The 16,540-nt window shown below is 43.8% G+C and overlaps 1 protein-coding gene across 1 annotated transcript in view; it reads right to left on the bottom strand.

Annotated features, from left to right (window-relative positions):
* The window catches only part of PKD2L1 (polycystin 2 like 1, transient receptor potential cation channel), a gene marked incomplete at its 3' end in the record, with an annotated part of 38,342 nt that extends 26,808 nt beyond the window's left edge, over positions 1-11,534 (bottom strand). Inside the window, exons 1-2 of the mRNA XM_084244570.1 lie at positions 11,266-11,534; positions 10,531-10,644 (exon numbers count right to left, since the gene is read on the bottom strand). Of these exons, the coding sequence (XP_084100696.1) occupies positions 10,531-10,644; positions 11,266-11,500 (349 nt within the window). The 5' untranslated portion in view covers positions 11,501-11,534. The remainder of the gene's footprint in view (positions 1-10,530; positions 10,645-11,265) is intronic.
* Positions 11,535-16,540: the final 5,006 nt, after the last annotated feature.

Raw genomic sequence — 16,540 nt, 5'->3', positions numbered from 1 at the left:
TTCCCCAAGACATCCATGCACCATCACCACAGTCCTCTGTGCTCCTCCCTCCCTCCCTCTGATCCCTCTCCCTCCTCCTCCCCAGCAGTATGTCTCTGATTTATAATTGTCTGTTTTTGCTTTGTTGTGTAAGAAATACTTTAAATGTTGTTGTCATCATTATTCTTCTTGGGCAATTCCTTCTTCCAATCCCTTTTTTTGCTTGCTATCCCACCCACTCGTTATGATTAATGCTCTTGGGTCATTCTAAGGTGGATTCCAAAAGCCTCATGCATTTTTTTTTAAGATTGATTGATTGATTGATTGATTGATACAAGCACTGGGTATAGTCAGAAGCGCAGGAGGGTGAGAGAATTCACCAGAGCCAGAGCGGGGAGCAGAGCAGGCAGAAGGACCGAAGTACACTGCTGAGGGGAGCAGCGGGCGGCAGGAGAGGTCTGCACGCCATGTGGGACCCACCTCTGGTGGCCGGGGAGCAGCTGGGGATTGAACCGGCGCTGCAGAGGCTGTGGGCAGCTTCGCAACCCACCTCTCAACCGCTGCGCCACCAGGGAGGCCCATGTATCTTTTTTTTTTTTTTAAGATTTATTTATTTTTATTTGAGAACCAGGGTACAGGCCAGATGCGTGGGAGGGTAAGAGGATTCACCAGAGACAGAGCGGGGAGCAGAACAGGCAGACTGACAAAACACACTGCGGCCTCATGTTTCTTAACATGGACTGGATACAGAAGAAAGTTTGGTCCTGGAAATGATGAAAGGGTTAAACCTTAGAGTGTTCGCTAGAGGATTGTAGAAAACTGGTGCATTTCACATAACTGTGTCTACAGAAGCCACAGAGAACTAGATCTTTCACATATGCCTTGGTTACTAAATTTATGAGCATAACTAAGTCTATGAGCACATTAGGGCTAAGGTTCAAAAGATTTTCAAATTCTAGAGAACCTGTGACTATACATGGCCAGTTACTTCTTAGGAAATTAGATTCAGGGTCAAGAGTTTTGAATTCCTATTGAAGGGAATTCAATCAGGTTGAAGGTGATCAGTCTCAGAAATGTAAACACAAGAACTGATTAATGACTCCCTAAAGTTTCTGGTAGCTCTGAGGTCTTAGGATAGAAGGAAGAAAAATCCTATAAATACTTGTTCTTACCAAGTGGATGTAACAGATTATCCCAGTTGGGATGTACATGTGATACTGACATTAGACATCTAGAGGTTGGAGATGGGCCTAGGGAATAGGTTGTAAAGGTACACTTGTGATTAGTGGCTGGTACTTCTGTTTTATTCAATTCTTAGTGCATATTCAAGGGAGAACAAAAAAAAATGGATTCTCATACATTTAGTATAATCTTAATTGATGATTTGTAAACTCTTACATGTATTGAAATAAATTTCTAAACCCCACAGACCTAGATGCAATTGCCTGGAGTGTCAAACTTTTGTGTTTATGTCAATGTTCTATGATATATGCCAACCAGTAAATCCTTAAATGTCAAGCCAATGCCAGACTATTTATTTCCTCATTCCTAGATCTTTCTAAATTAGGTCAGATATGCAACTCCTGCCAATCATGCTCTGTTTTGGTGTTTCAACTTATAATGCTCAATAAAGCATGCTCTTGCCCCAAATCCCTTGGAAAGAGTGGTCCACAGCTGGTGAGGCATGGATTTCCCCAATTCACAGATTGTTTTCCCTTGAATACAGGACCTCAAACTTGTCACAAAATTGCTTGTTTTGTCATTTCACACATGGTTTCAAGACTGTTTAAAGAGTTTATTAAGGTGCCAGGAAATGAAAGGTCAGCAGGAAAAGGGGTGGTCTTCTTCTTCAAAGCCATCTGAAGAAATTGTGCTCTCCCAATAGCCTAGTTCTTGGGCTGCCCAGAAATATTAAGACACAGCATGAACTGCAGACAGTGTCATGAAAGAGACATAAGACTGTATAGCTTTGGTCTCTAACAGGAAGAATAGAGTCCTGCTTCAAGACAGTTGATACCAACCAAGACCAGCTTTGGAATGTTTTTTTTTTCTCTCTTAATATGGGGATTGATGAGTCAGAGATGGTTCTATACACATTCTCACAGATGGATTCCAAGGAAGACTATGCTTGTTCTTAACTGTGTTCCTTGAATTATTTTACCTGAGAGCTCCCAAAGACAGAGCTCTTGGAAAAATTAAGACCACAGAGAATAGTACAGAGCTGATATTTAAAGACTTTTTGTTGCCTATATCTACCACTACCAAAGAGATATTTTGGTATACTAGGAACTGAGGGAGTATTAGAAGAGGAGACAGAGATCAACAGGTGCCATACGAGAGCCCTTGAAAATATGGACCTGGGAGATATGGGGAGCCAGACAAGACAAACCTATAACCACACTGGTTACTCCATTTATGCTGCACTCATTGCATGTACTACCTTAACAAATAATATAAGAAAGGTGACTAATGCCTGCAAATGTGTTATACACTAATTTGTTAACACCTGTCAGCATCTTAGCAAGGATAAACTCCTGCCCATACCTAATAGAAGCAGGATCTTGAGAGAAGACTGCCAACTGATTACTTTTCTTTTTCTTTATTGGTGTATTTAAAAGATGATATGAAACATTAGAGAATGTTTTGAAATAAAATTGACCACCACAATACCAAAGATATTTTCACTTTTCCAATCCTTCTCTATATAATTACATAGTTGACCTAGTTGTATCATATTGTACACTCTGACTTATCATAAACATTTCCTCTTGTTTTTACATTTTCATTTTAATGATTATAGTCACACTGTTATTGCTCTTGTTATTTCAATCTTTGTCCAGTATAAGTAAATATAGCTAAACTTGCTTCCTTTTTTTCACTACTGTTGGATGATTTCCTTGGGAATTTCCTAGAAGAGAGATCACAAAACAGAAAGACCAAAAGGGAGGAATAGCTTTTTAGAACTTGCTATGTTGTCATTTTGCCTCTGTAAAGATCAGAGAAATTTATTACACTGCTAGTCCTATAAGATCACACCAATTCTATCCACATCTCATTTTTAGTTTTTCTTATTAAATAGGCATAACACAGTATGATTTGTCTTCATTTGTCTTCGATCACTAGTGACAAATGATCATTTTGCTTATATTTTGACTTACGGTATGTATTTATCTTCATGTAAATTGCATAAGAAAGATATATTTTAAGAAGGACAGGGAGAAAATGCAATGAGGGGGTGAAGTTGCAGCATTAGACCCTAAATTGGTGCCTGGTGGCATCAACCACCAGGGGGCTCATCTCTAAGATAGGAGTTCCCTGGTGCTGGAAAAAATAATAGCCAACAAGTAGGCACAGTGTTTGACCTGGGATAGGCCCTAGTAGACTATAGTGTCCCCTCCCCCATATTGACTTCATTTCTTCTCCCTTATGCTTGATTCTAAGAAGTGGGGCCAAGAGGGGCTTAGACACCAGAGCTATTTGGAGTCTCATCTGGCTAAAACAGAGCTATCTTTTTAATGCAGGCAATGTGGGTGAACCATCAATCTTCTCCTAGTAACGGTATCACTTGTGCAGACCTTTAAATCTCACCAAGAGGCTTCACATCTATTATCTCATTTGCTCCTGACAGCAATCCTGTAATGGATAGATATTATTATTTCTGTTCTACAGATTAGAAAGCAGTTTTTATTGTCATTGTGAATAAATAGTTCAGGAATGATCAGTAATTCAGAAGGTGCCTGCTGGGTGGAGTCGGTCCTATTTCTTGGCAGAGAAAATGCTGGAGAATGATCTTCCTGCCTCCAGCCTACCCCTCTGACTATCATCATATTTATGAAAGGGCTCCCAGCCCTTTGTCTTCTCAGCAGGATGGCTTAGCCTTTTGTTGATAGAGGAAACATTGAAGGTCTTTGTATGGAAATAATAGCTATTTGTTTTAGGAGACAGTATTGTTATCTCAAAGGTGCACCTGGGACTAGCCCTGGAGAAGGGTGGCTCTGAGCCAGACAAGGCTGGGTCTGGTCCCCATGGAGTAGGGGAGGAGGACAGAGACCCTCAGCCTTTGGTGACTTGCATTTACTTGCTAATTAACATCAGTTGGGTGCTCCTTATCACTGGTTGTAAGGAAAAATCTCCCTCTGTTTACTCTGCTTCTTATAGTTCTAGCTATAGATTGATGGGATTTGGCATTAATAGGAGAGACTGAAATAAGTTTGGGGATCAAGAAGGAGATTTTTTTTTTAAAAAAAATTGAAACATAACTGACATAGAATATTGTATTCAGGTGTACAATATAATGATTTGATAGATGTGTGTATTACAAAATGGTCACCACAATAAATTTAGTGAACACCTAAGCACACATAGTTAGTTTTTTGCCTTGGGATGAAAACTTTTAAGATGTACTCTCCTAACAACTTTCAAATATACACTTCAGCCGCTGCACCTGTGCACTGGGAACTACTCTCCTCTCTTCTCCTTGCCCAATCCAGACACCTCTGTGTTCTCCACTCATCCTTTAAAGTCCTAACCCTATAAAGATTGGGGAGGCAGATTTGAGCCATGACATAATAAAGTCTTTTCTGTGCCATAAAAAAAATTTCCATATTGTTCAGCTATCTGTATGTGACGAAAAGGGCCCACACTGTGTCCAGTTGCCTACCTTTCTTGAGGCTAGAGAAGATTTTAGCAGTTAAAAGCCTCAGAATTGGAGTCAGACCAACAGTCACTAAATTGGAATCTTGTGTGGTCTTGGGCATGCCATTTGACACATCTAAACCTTTCTTGATTTGTAAAGTGGGGGTAATAACCGAACCCATTTCATAGAACCATTGGAAGATGTCAATGAGATAATGTACGAAGTACGTGCTAAGCACATTAGACAATTACTCAATACGGGGGCCTCCCTGGTGGTGCAAGGGGTTAAGATGCAGCACTATGGAGCTATTTGCAGTCACTGCAGCAAGAGTTCGATACCTGGCCAGGGAGGTGACCCACATGGTATAGCAGACCTCTCCTGACTCACCCACTGCTCCCCTCAGCAGTGTATTTCAGTCAGTCTGCCTGTTTTGCTCCCCACTCTGTCTCTAGTGAATACTCTCACCTGCACACCTCTGGCCTGTATATCAGTTCTTATATGCATAAATAAATAAATACATCTTAAAAAAAAGAAAATTACTCAATAAAGGGTTGCTTTTGCTGTCATGATTACAGTGGTGATAAACCTAGGTTTTCTGGAGAATATGCCTTAACTTAAAGGTGCAACATCAAAAGTGGATCCCACTTAAGTGACACTATCACTGTGTGTGGAGCCAACCACAAATGTGTAGTTTTTAATAGACATCTTTCAGGTTCAAAGAGAAATTGAGTAGAAGGTACAGAGATTTCCCATATGTACAGCTTCCCCACTATAAAAATCCCATTCCAGAGTAATATCTGTTATAATCAATGAACCTACACCGATATATCATTATCTGTAGTTTACATTAGGATGCACTTCTGGTGGTGTACATCTATGGGGATTGACAGATGTAGAACATGTATCCACCATTACAGTGTTATGAAGAGCAGTGTCTACCTATTCATCTCCTTCTTCCTCCCAGAAGCCCTGGCAACAACTGGTCTTTGTACTATCTCCATGGTTTTAATTTTTCCAGAATGTCATATAATTATAGAATCATACAATATGTAATATTTTCAGATTGACATCTTTCTTTTCTATTTTTTAAAGATTTGTTTATTTATGCATAGAAGAACTGGGGTATAGACCAGAGGTGTGGGGGTGAAAGGATTCACCTGAGACTGAGTGGAGAGCAGAACAGGCAGATCTACTGAAATACACTGCTGAGGGGAGAAGTAGGTGGGACAGGAGAGGTCTGCTGAGTCATGTGGGTTAGCTCCCTGGCCAGCTGGGGATCAAATTTGTGCTGCAGTGGCTGGTGATAGCTTGGTAGTGCTGTGTCTTTAACCCCTGTGCTATCAGAGAGGCCCAGATTGACATCTTCCTTGATATTTATTTTATATAAGAATCTAGGGGGCCTCCCCTGGTGGCACAGCAGTTGAGCGCTGGGTTGCGAGGCTGCCCACAGCCTCTGCAGCACCGGTTCGATCCCCGGCCACTGGCGAGGGTCCCACCAAAAAAAAAAAAACAAGAGTCTAAAGGACCAACTGAATATTTTAAAATTCCACTGGCTAATACAAAGATAACTCCCACCAGTGATTTGGTAGATTCTTTATACATATTATTTCTGTAACATAAGTATTATCATCCTTGTTTATTACCAAGGAAATGTCCAAGGTCACAAAACCAGTAACTGGCAGAACTGGTACTAGAGTCCAATTTGTCTGACTCCAGCATTCACTTTTTGTCTTTATGACAATGGCATTTACCCTGATACCTAAAGGGGTCCTAGAGTATTTGAATGCAGCCACAGGAACTGATAAGGAAAAGCACCCAGGTAAAGGCGCATATCCAACCTCATGTAACTGCAGTGCTTAGAAGACAGCATTCTGGTAGAACCACAGCACTCTCCCTGCTGTGGTCAGGACCAGCATTCCATCTTTAAACAGGAGAGATTAATCAGCACATTACTAGCAAAGTTAGGTGGATATAGTTCAGTGTCTCTTAACTACATTTGCATTATCTTCCCCCCTCTGCAACCAGGAGCGCCTCAGATATATTTTTCCTAATCATCCTTCACCCCAAATTAAATGTTAATACATTTATACTCAACACTTAAATGTATATATACTGTGGCCCATTGTAAAACCAAAAAACTATTGTAATATCTAAGGGTTTCTTTCTTCCAGGAGTCAGTTGCCACCCCCTTAGGTGCAATATCATCCATTACTAAAATGAGTAGTCCAGCTACAGATGTCCAAAGTTTGGGGAGACTGCCCGGGTGTTGCTACCAGGAGGGTGAGATCAGGACCCTGGAGAGCACCAAGGCAGCCCCACCGAGCTGATGCCCAAGGCACAATGTTGCCTCAAGATTTGTCTGAAAAGCAATACAAAATAAATAAACTCATGCCATTTGCAGCAACGTGGATGGAGCTAGAAGGAATTATGCTCAGTGAAAGAAGTCAGAAGAAAAAAAAATAGTGGATGGTTTTACTTATAGGAGGAATATAGGGGAACCAAATAAGACCTCAGTGTAAAAAAATAGTAGCAGTACAAAACACAACAAAACAAAACCAGACAATTATAAACCAGAGACATCCTGCAGGGGAGGAGGTGAGAGAGGGATCAGAGGGAGGGAGGGAGGAGCATAGGGGACTGTGGTGATGGTGCATGGGTGCATTGGTGAAGGAAATTCTTTGGGGACTACATGGGGCGGGGGAGCAAATATTGTTTAAAAATGAACAATGATGCAAAAAAAAATTTTTTAAATTTTAAAAAAGATTTGTCTGAAAGAAGGAAGAGTCCAGGAGAGGATATGGGCTGGGAAACTATTATTTGTATTATTTTTACTATGTGTTGAAAGAATCTTTAGAATGTGAAGGCCTTCAAATTCTGTTGCATAGGAAAGTTCTCTAGGGAGCTGGCACTTTGTAGATAGGGACTTCAGTTTCAAGGTCAAGGTCAATTAATGACACACCTTCAGGTAGTTTAACAATTTACCAAGAGCCCAACTTCATAGGGGTTGGAGGTTTTCAGAGGTTTAAAGATAGCAGGTTAATTCTCCCTCACTCTCCATTACTGATTGAGTTTACCATAAAGCAAAATAGTTGTACAGTCTGTTGTGAGCAGAAAATAATAATAGGTATTATTTATGTGTTGGACCCCACATTAAACATATTAGTGGGCCCCTTTATCTTTACAACAATCTTATCAGGTGGTGATTATCATCCAAGAGTAAGAGAGTTCAGCAAACTTGCTCCAGATCACACAGCTGATATCTAGAAATGCCTGGTTGGAACCTACTAGGGCTTCAGCCCCAGTGCTCAACCAGCATGCCATAATGACACTAAATTTCTTCAGCTGTCTCAGTATGGTTGTTGTGAGGGCTAAATAAAATATCCCATTAATACGCTTAACACAGACTAGCATCTTCCCCAAAGATATTCTCTGATTCAAGGCTTTTATCCTCTTCCCAGAATTAGAACTCAAGATTTGCCATGTCACTCCTATGATGATAATCCTTCCAACAGCTCCTTCTTGGCCCTCAGAATAACATCCCAATTCCTTATCATATCTTATAAATTTTTCCATGATCTACCACTGGTAATGTGGCCAGACTCATCATTTTTTTAAAACCACTTTGCTCCTCAAACTCTCTGCTTAGGGCCTCCTTGGTGACCTAGGGGTAAGTCTCAGTGCTAGCACCACTATGGGCTGAGTTCAATCCCTGGCCAGGAAGCAGCAAGTGAGACAGGAGAGGTGTGCTGTGCCATATGTGGATTAGCTCCCTGTCCGGGTGTTGAACTCAGGCAGTTGAGCTGATAGTACTGAGACCTAACCCCTAGGCTACCAGGGAGGTCCCCAAATTAAAATTTTAATCTAGAGAACATATGACCAAATGACCAAAGAGAAACATGATCACTAGAGTCACTCAAGCAGTTGAAGTGCTGTCACTGAAGAAAAGAACAAGGAGGTAAATGGTTAACAAGAGAAGAAAAGGAGAAGGTGAGCCTCCAAAAGGCCTCAGAATGTCATCGCTGTGTTCTCCAGTCCAAAATCTGGAAGGGGCTCCGAAATGGAAGGAAATATGGTTGCCCAAGAGAATGAGTTTTCTCCATGAAACAAGTGCCCGTGGATATTCTTCAGGATGGGGCTGGCTGCCCATGTGACAGTGCACCCCATGAGGGAATCCTAAAGAAGGGGTTGCTGCATCCTTGAACTAGCACTTTGGAGTGCTTGGACACTAAGGAATTCTGTAATTATTGGACTGAGTCTATGAGTAAAACTTTGGCAGGTGACAGACCACCTCCCAAGATCTTGGGAAGTGGAGACAGGTAGATGGGACAAGTGGGCTTCCAGAACCCAATCTTCCACCCCTCCAATTCCATACAGAGGGGACAGAAAAGGTTTGCTATAACTCAGGGGAACTAGAAATCTCCCAATTTTCTCCAAAAGTGAATCTGAAAATGGAGAAATTTGAGTCATTTACAGAGAAAGGCTCTGTTTATGGGTTTCAGCTGCTATCACAGGATGTGAAAAAGGAGAGGGACATTTCCTTTCTAGCAGATGGTGAAGACAAAACTTAGTATGTCAACAAAAGAACTTCTGACAGTCTTTTGCTGAAAGTAATCAAATGGGCCCCACAAAATGTACACTGGGTCATCCACTGTTCCCCCCATGGTCTCCTTTCACTCCATGCTGATAGCCCATGGTAAGCACTCAGAACCCATAGTAAGCCCCCCCTCACCCCCAAAGTGAGTCACAATTGAGTGGCCAGAAGTGAGTGTTTTCTCTTCTGCTTCCCTAGGGGCTTACATAGGTGAGCTCATAGAGGCAACTATAAATATAGGTGGCTCATAAGGATGACATTTTCATCAACACTTAGGTTATCATAACTTTGGATTCCACTTTCAAAAGATCCATGCATCCTAAAAAGAGTAGTGCCTTTTGTGAGGTTTAAGGTCACCTAGCAATGGAGACACCTTAGTTGTATGGTCCAAACTATATTTTTAATGAACAAGCACACACACAACTATGAAATTAGTCAAACTCCACTTGTGCAAGTTTTTAAAGAAGTAATTAACTGGACACAAAACACCCTTCTCTTTAGTTTTTATAACTGCTGTTTGGTCCACCTTTATTATCCTCTACAGCTCATTAAGTCTATGCTTCTGTGACTCACCATTCTATTTTTTTACTTGCTCCTTTCAACTTAGAGTCCAAAGTTTCCTGGTGCGTCTACAGACAGGGTTTCAGATAAGCCCTCTCAAAGCCCGTGGCATGGCGGTCACTCACTAGGGAGAACCTGACTGCATTTACCACCACCGCACCAGCTGCATTTTTAACTCTTTTATCAGGGATGACAGTTCTAAGGCCTGTTGAATCACTTCTTCCTGTCTCTAACGAGACCTGGATCAGACACAGTATAATAACTGTGAAACCCACCATGCTGGTTTTTTTTTTTTTTCTCCTTCAAACAGAAAGGAAGGTCTTCCATCCTTTCCAGAAAGGTAAAAATTTTCCATGTGCTCATAGAAAACAATGGGATATCACTAGCAATGGTTGCTGAGTAGGTGTTGGGAACTTGCACTTAAAAACTGGGTTTCACCTCTGAATCATAAACCGTGTTGTAAATGAATGCCAACTCCATTTAAAAAACTGTTTCCCTTGTGACTCTTGACAAAGCAACTTTTTATTAATAGTCTTTCTAACAATCTCCCGTCTATTGAATTTAGATACAAATTCTTTTTAAACAAAATATCTTAAGCTGAAAAGGTAATAAATAGAAATGTGTTGCTGATATGAAGATCCCGGGACACAGCTTACTCACTCACAGTTGACCCCACAGATGTTGCCTGCAGAAGTGTGTACACAAACATTGTACACATTGATGCTTCTGACAGACTGATGTACAAAAGACAGGAATTACTCACAGAGACAGGTGTCCACCAGGAACATGGCATACACCAGAAGCTCCCGCAGGGTGGTCTTGACATAGAGCTCCCGGTTCTCGGCTGTGTTTTCAGTCAGGGTTGTTCCCCAGAGTCCTAAGGGGCAGTGGAGAGATGTCTAGGACCCCCGCCAGCAGTTCCTCCCAGTTGCCCCCACCCCTCAGTCTCTGGACTTTACCCCATGTCCACCCCAGCCCCTTTCCTTGCCCATCACCTCATCCCTCTGCTGAATCCCTCACTCTTGAGCCCACACCTGCCTCCTCCAGCCAGCAACCTGAGGCAGTAGGGGAAGCCTGGCCTGTAGAGAATGAAGGTTGGGAAGGACGACCCTGTTGCAGGTGGGGCTGTGAAGAGTCCATCACATCTATGTCCTCCCTCAAACTAGCTCCCCCATACATAATCCCACACGATTGTCTTGTGCCCCCAAGAGATAATCATCCCAGCTCTCCCTCTGGGACATCGCTAGTTTGACCTCTTTGTTCTGGAGGCACACAGCCAAATAGCTCACAAACCCCAAAGTGACACTGAGATTTTACCTCTTCTTTAGATTTCATGCTCTCTCTCTCTCTCTCTCTCTCTCTCTCTCTCTCTCTCTCTCTCACACACACACACACACACACACACACACACACGCACAAAACTAAACTTTTAGTGACCCCCCTCTCCTGGCTCCAACATCCCAGGAGAACCTTCCTCCCCACCCACCCCTACCCATACCTCTGACACAACGACGGATCTGGAGGCAGCAGCTGGACACAAGGGCCCTAGATGCCTTCTCTTGGGGTTCATCTTCAGGCTTCTTGGGGTGTGGCTGGGGGGGAACCACGCTGGAGATGGTGAAGATCTTCCGTGTCCCACATGGGGAGTGGGGACCAGCGTAGGCAGGATTGTCCCAGGCTCCACTCCCCAACTTTTGCAGCTCCTGCACCTCAGAGCTTTCCACAACATTCATTGGGGATGAGGTGGGGGGCCAGGCACCTCAGGTGCCCACTCACCCAGAGAGAAAGGCACAACCCAGCCAGCCAGCAGAGGACAAAGGAAAGGGAGGCAGGGAGCAGCTGGGCTCCGCAGCCTCCTGCCTTTTATAGGGGAAATCTGTGCCCAGTTAGGGGGAAGGAGCCAATGAGAAGGAGGGATGACCGGCAATCTTATCAGGGCTTCTCCAGCTCTCTCCCTCCTGCTGCAAGTCCCAGGGGACAAGCAGAAAGGGGGTCGGAAGGAATTGGGAGGCAGAGTTTGACAGGAGAAATACAAGGAAGATGAGGAGACCGGGGGTGTGCGAAAGAGGGGTGAAAGTGGTGAATGCTGAGGGAAAGGTGGGCTGCTTGCAGATGGGCGGAGGGAAGGTCCAGAGTCAGAAAGAAGAGGTGATGAAAGCAAAGGCCGGGCTGGGAGGAGAGAGGCTGGCAGCTCCGTTGCAGGTCTGGGCTATTTTCCTCTAAAAGCTCTTGAAAGGGCTGCCATGGATCGGGGTGGAGGCCGAGGCCAGGGCCGGGAGCCGGAAAGGGCTGCTTCCCTCCAGGGCCCAGCCAATGGTGTCTGAGTCTTGTTTATGTGTCACCTTGAGTTGTCCCCTAGCGGAGTGGAAAAGGGGGCTCCTCCTCCCACCCTCCCACCACAACTGGAGGTAAAGAAGAGAGAGAAGCCCCCTGTTTCAGGTTAACAGTCTCACAACTGGAGGTAAAGAAGAGAGAGAAGCCCCCTGTTTCAGGTTAACAGTCTCTGGCTGCTGCTGAGGAGAGGTTTGCAGAGTTCCAGATTCACCTTGTGTCCTGCGGTCTGCCCTCTGGTGGCTACAGATGAGCCGTGCCAGTAGAAAGGAGGACGTGGGCTCAGGCTAGGAAAAAGCGGACCCTCTGATTTGGAGGACAGATTAGAATGCAAAGGGCAAGGATGTGTTGAGGCCCCTTTCAGGGAGTGGAGATCTGGATCCAGCTCAGCCGACAACCTTACCTTGTGGCTCTGCTTAGTGCTAGACCTAGAAATGTGGACACAAACTCAGAATGGAAATATGAGTGGCAGGACAATCTCCTATCAATGTCAGATCTCTGAATTTAAGTCCCTGCCTGTGCCCACTGCCGGCCTCTGCCCACCTACCCTGGCAGCCTGTAGGTTTGTGCTCTGGCCCAGAGTGGAGCTGGCTCACCAGTGAGGAGGGGGAGCTGCCCTCTAACTCCTGCCCTTACTACTCGGGCTACTGCATTGCTGCACTAGCCTGAAACCCACCTTCACATTCAGTAAAACATCAGCCCGGTGGAAGGCACTAGTTCTCAGTGCTTCTGGAAAGAGATCTTGATCCCAGATAGGCCAGAGCAGGGCTCAGCAACATGACAAATAATTTCACCACAATGTATCAGACAGGCCGCCAAATAGGTGGCGACTGTCTGCCCCTGGGTCTGCTGTGTGGACCGCCCGCCCTAGGTCTAGATACTGTCGGAAGTAATGACCCGCCTGGCTGGAGCTCAGGCCTCCCTGTGAGACTCCGAGATGGAGAAGTTTTCCATCTTCCCATCTTCCCAGCCAGTGAAACACATATCAAATTCTTGTTTTCTTTGGGAAGAAAGAAAATAAACAAGTGTGCTAAGATCAACCATTTTGTACAAAATGGTCAGTGGTGAAGGAATGGAGGCTGCCACCTCTTACACACAAGTTTTTTTTTAGCAATTGCAAAAGGAAGTCTGGCTTGCAGATTTGGACTTTGGACCAGGATGAGAACAAGACCCTAGGGAAGCAGGAAGAAGGCTGGGAGATGGTTTCTGATTCACTTGGGGTATTATTGTTCTGAAGGAGTCCTGTCATCAGGAGGGGATGCATGGACTCAAAGGAGGTTCACTGTGGGACTCCTCATGCTCCTCACGCTCAAGGCAGCACCAGACCGCTTTATTCAAGGTCACCTTCCTGGAAAACACTGCTTTTCTTGAGCACTCACCATGTGCGTGGATCAGCCCAGAAAGTGTCCCCCCCACCAAGCCCCAGGTTGTGCAACACAGCTTGAGAAATGTTCTCAAAAGGCGCTCTACATTCCTTGGATGTTTACTTACTCTCAAGAAGTTGCCAAATGTAGTAATCAAGTGGGACATCTCCTGATGATTTTGTGTCCAGTAACTTTCTGTGTCTTCAGTCTTCTATTGCACTCGACGTTCCTGGTGACTGTACCTGTTAAGAAAGACAACCAATTTGGGGAGAGTCCTGTGGCCCAGAATTGCCTCTTATCAGTTCAGTAAAATTCTAGAAGCTTGAACTTGAAACCTAGGTTTAACTGTGGCTTCAGAACTGTGTGGTTTTAAGCAAGTTTGTCTTGAGACCTAACTTGCCTTCCTGCAAAATGTTGGTATTAATACCTGCCTTGTTGACCATAGGATCATTTTAGGATTAAAAAAGTAGAAGATAGAAGTCTTTATCATCTGTGCACTACAAAGAAAACACACAAAAAATCAATTTTCTTACCATATCATGCATGCATCCTTGTGCATCCCACTTACACACAGCCATTCATGGTTCAAAGAGATACTTTCAGTCAGGACCCTGTTGTCACTCCCTCTGAGAGACAGGGGTCCCAGAAATCTCTGTTCTATTCCATTTCAGGTGACACCAGGAGAGTGCAATGATGGCATTTCATCCAGAGAGTATTATGAAAGTAGTCTTTGAATAAAAGCACCCCTTAGAAGTTTTATAACCATATGCAAGCCTTCCAGCTCATAAAACCTAAAGCACAGCTTCATCATGCTGCCTCTTAGCCCACTGGTGAATTGGTCCCCCAGGATAAAGTTTTGGGTCACAAACTATCCTAGCACAGAAGCCAAGAAGAGGGTTACCTCATTCTTGCCACCAGTGCACTCCCTTTTCATACCACGTTCACCCCAGCTGGCTTCTTCCCTGCTACCCAGATCTGCTTGGCCCTCACAAAGAGTTCAAAATGTCAAAATCTGTAAGATATAAACTCGAGACCCATCTCCTTATTCTCTTTATATGTTCTGCATAAAATTCCCCTAGGAATCCCTTTTCCTTCTTTTCCTAATAAACTTTTCCTTTTAAAATGTGAAAAAAAAAAGTTCCCCTGGATAAGTCACCTTCTAAAGAAAGGAACCCTGGGGTGATTCACAGTGCAGGTTCTTCAGGGAGAAGCAAACCACCTTCTGTATTGTACAAAGTGACTCTCTGCCTTTTCCATGCCAAACAAATAAACAATAGAACACACTCCAGAAGGAACAGTGGTTTACTGTCGCAATGATTCCCAACGGAAGATATTAGAAATCACTTATCTAGAGTTAAAGAGCCCTGTGCATAAAGAGCTTAAGCTTCAATAATACACCACTAGAGTCAACTGCAGGGCAAAAAAATTTAAGCCACCCCAAGTTTTTAGCAACAAAGACGGTGAATCAAGCAAGCAGATCCGAGCAGGCTCAGCCCCAGGAGTCCCCTGTGCATCTTCATGTTATGCACACCATAGTACAGGGATCTCCACAAGCCCCAGCTGCTCAACACATCAGAATGGACCACCCAGGTCATTGGAAGGTGCAAGGTCACAAAGTCCTGTTGCAGCTGTCCCAATCCAGGAAACCAGGAAAACAGCATTTTGTCCTAATTCATCTGGGACCTCACAGAAAGGCTCGAGGTCACTTACCTCCTCATCAAAACAACCTAACTTACCCTTTTACTTCCTTCTTATCACCTTCTCAGTTTTACAGGTCCTGCTAGTATTTACTTTGTGACTTCCATCTCTCCAAAGAAAACCCTTTTGAGGGAATTCTAGACCTCCCCATGTCTAGAGGACCTTCCTGGACATCTATGTCCATTTGTCCATGACTTCTACAGAAGATTTCACAGCTGGAGGCAATGAATCAAGTCCAGGTGGTAGAAGACAGATGATGCCATCAACAAAAAATAAAAATAAAGGAAATTAGTCTTCAGCTACCTAAGCCCTTGGAAACTTGGTTCTGGGGTCAAGATCATGCTCCTTGCTGAGTGTAATCCGGACATGGAGTACTCAGGTGGTCCCGAAATGATCCCTTTAGGCAGAGCTCCAGTTTCGACAGGCAGGTTCTGCAGGTGATGTGGAGTGATAGCTGGGCTACCTGCTGGCGGGGTAGAGTGGGAAAGGTAAGTGCTCCCTGTGAATGTAAGACACCAGGCTAGAAAGAAAGAGGAGGAGAAGAAAATCATGAGAGAGAAGCGCTTGGGGATGAAGACCCGAGAAAACACAATTCTTTCCCTCAGAGCTACTCAGCAAACTGCACATTAGGCACAGTGTTCTGAACACCCCAAGGCTGACAAGAGGGGAGATTGGGCACCAGGGCAGAGTTCCTGCTGCTTCCTGTTCTAACTTTGTTTCAGGGTCTTGGGCAATGACCCAAGACACCCTCTAATCCCACAGACTCTGAGGGGCCCATTACAGGAGGCACATATTTTTTCATCCTGAGTCTTCATTCCTGTCTTTCAGTCATTCCATAGATATTTACTTGAGTGCCAGCTATATGGTAGGGACTATGCTTAGCTCTAGGGACAAAGCAGCAAACCCGATCACTTAAGGCTACTGCCATGTGAACTTACATTCTGGCGAACAAGATAGTCATTAAACAAATGCACAGAGAATTTATGATTTATAAACATAAAAGGGGCTGAGACTATTCAGCAGGAGATCCGGCTTTGTGACACTCAAGGGCAAAGGAATGGTACTTTTCTCTTCCTTTTATTCCTGCAGCAAACAAGGTTTTCTGAGGTGCAAAATGTTTAGTTGCTAATAGGCACAAGGAAATACATAGAGACTCTCCACCAAACAAGGAGAAAGTTACAGCAATGCAAGAAATGTTGAGACTTACAGTCATCTTTATCCCACATGGTCACAGGAATGTGAGTTGAACTAAGCTTGAACTCTTGTACTTTTTCACTCCTGTAACTGGTTATCTCCTCAAAATCTGAAAAAGAGACAGATATTAATAAAAAAAAAAGCTAGGCAAAAGGGCAAACTGATTTCAAATTTCTCAAGGTGATG

The sequence above is a fragment of the Talpa europaea genome, assembly GCF_964194135.1.
Source record: "Talpa europaea genome assembly, chromosome: 10".
NCBI classification, from domain to species: domain Eukaryota; kingdom Metazoa; phylum Chordata; class Mammalia; order Eulipotyphla; family Talpidae; genus Talpa; species Talpa europaea.
Note: the sequence above shows the minus strand (reverse complement) of the source record. Positions and strands in the feature narration are given on the sequence as shown.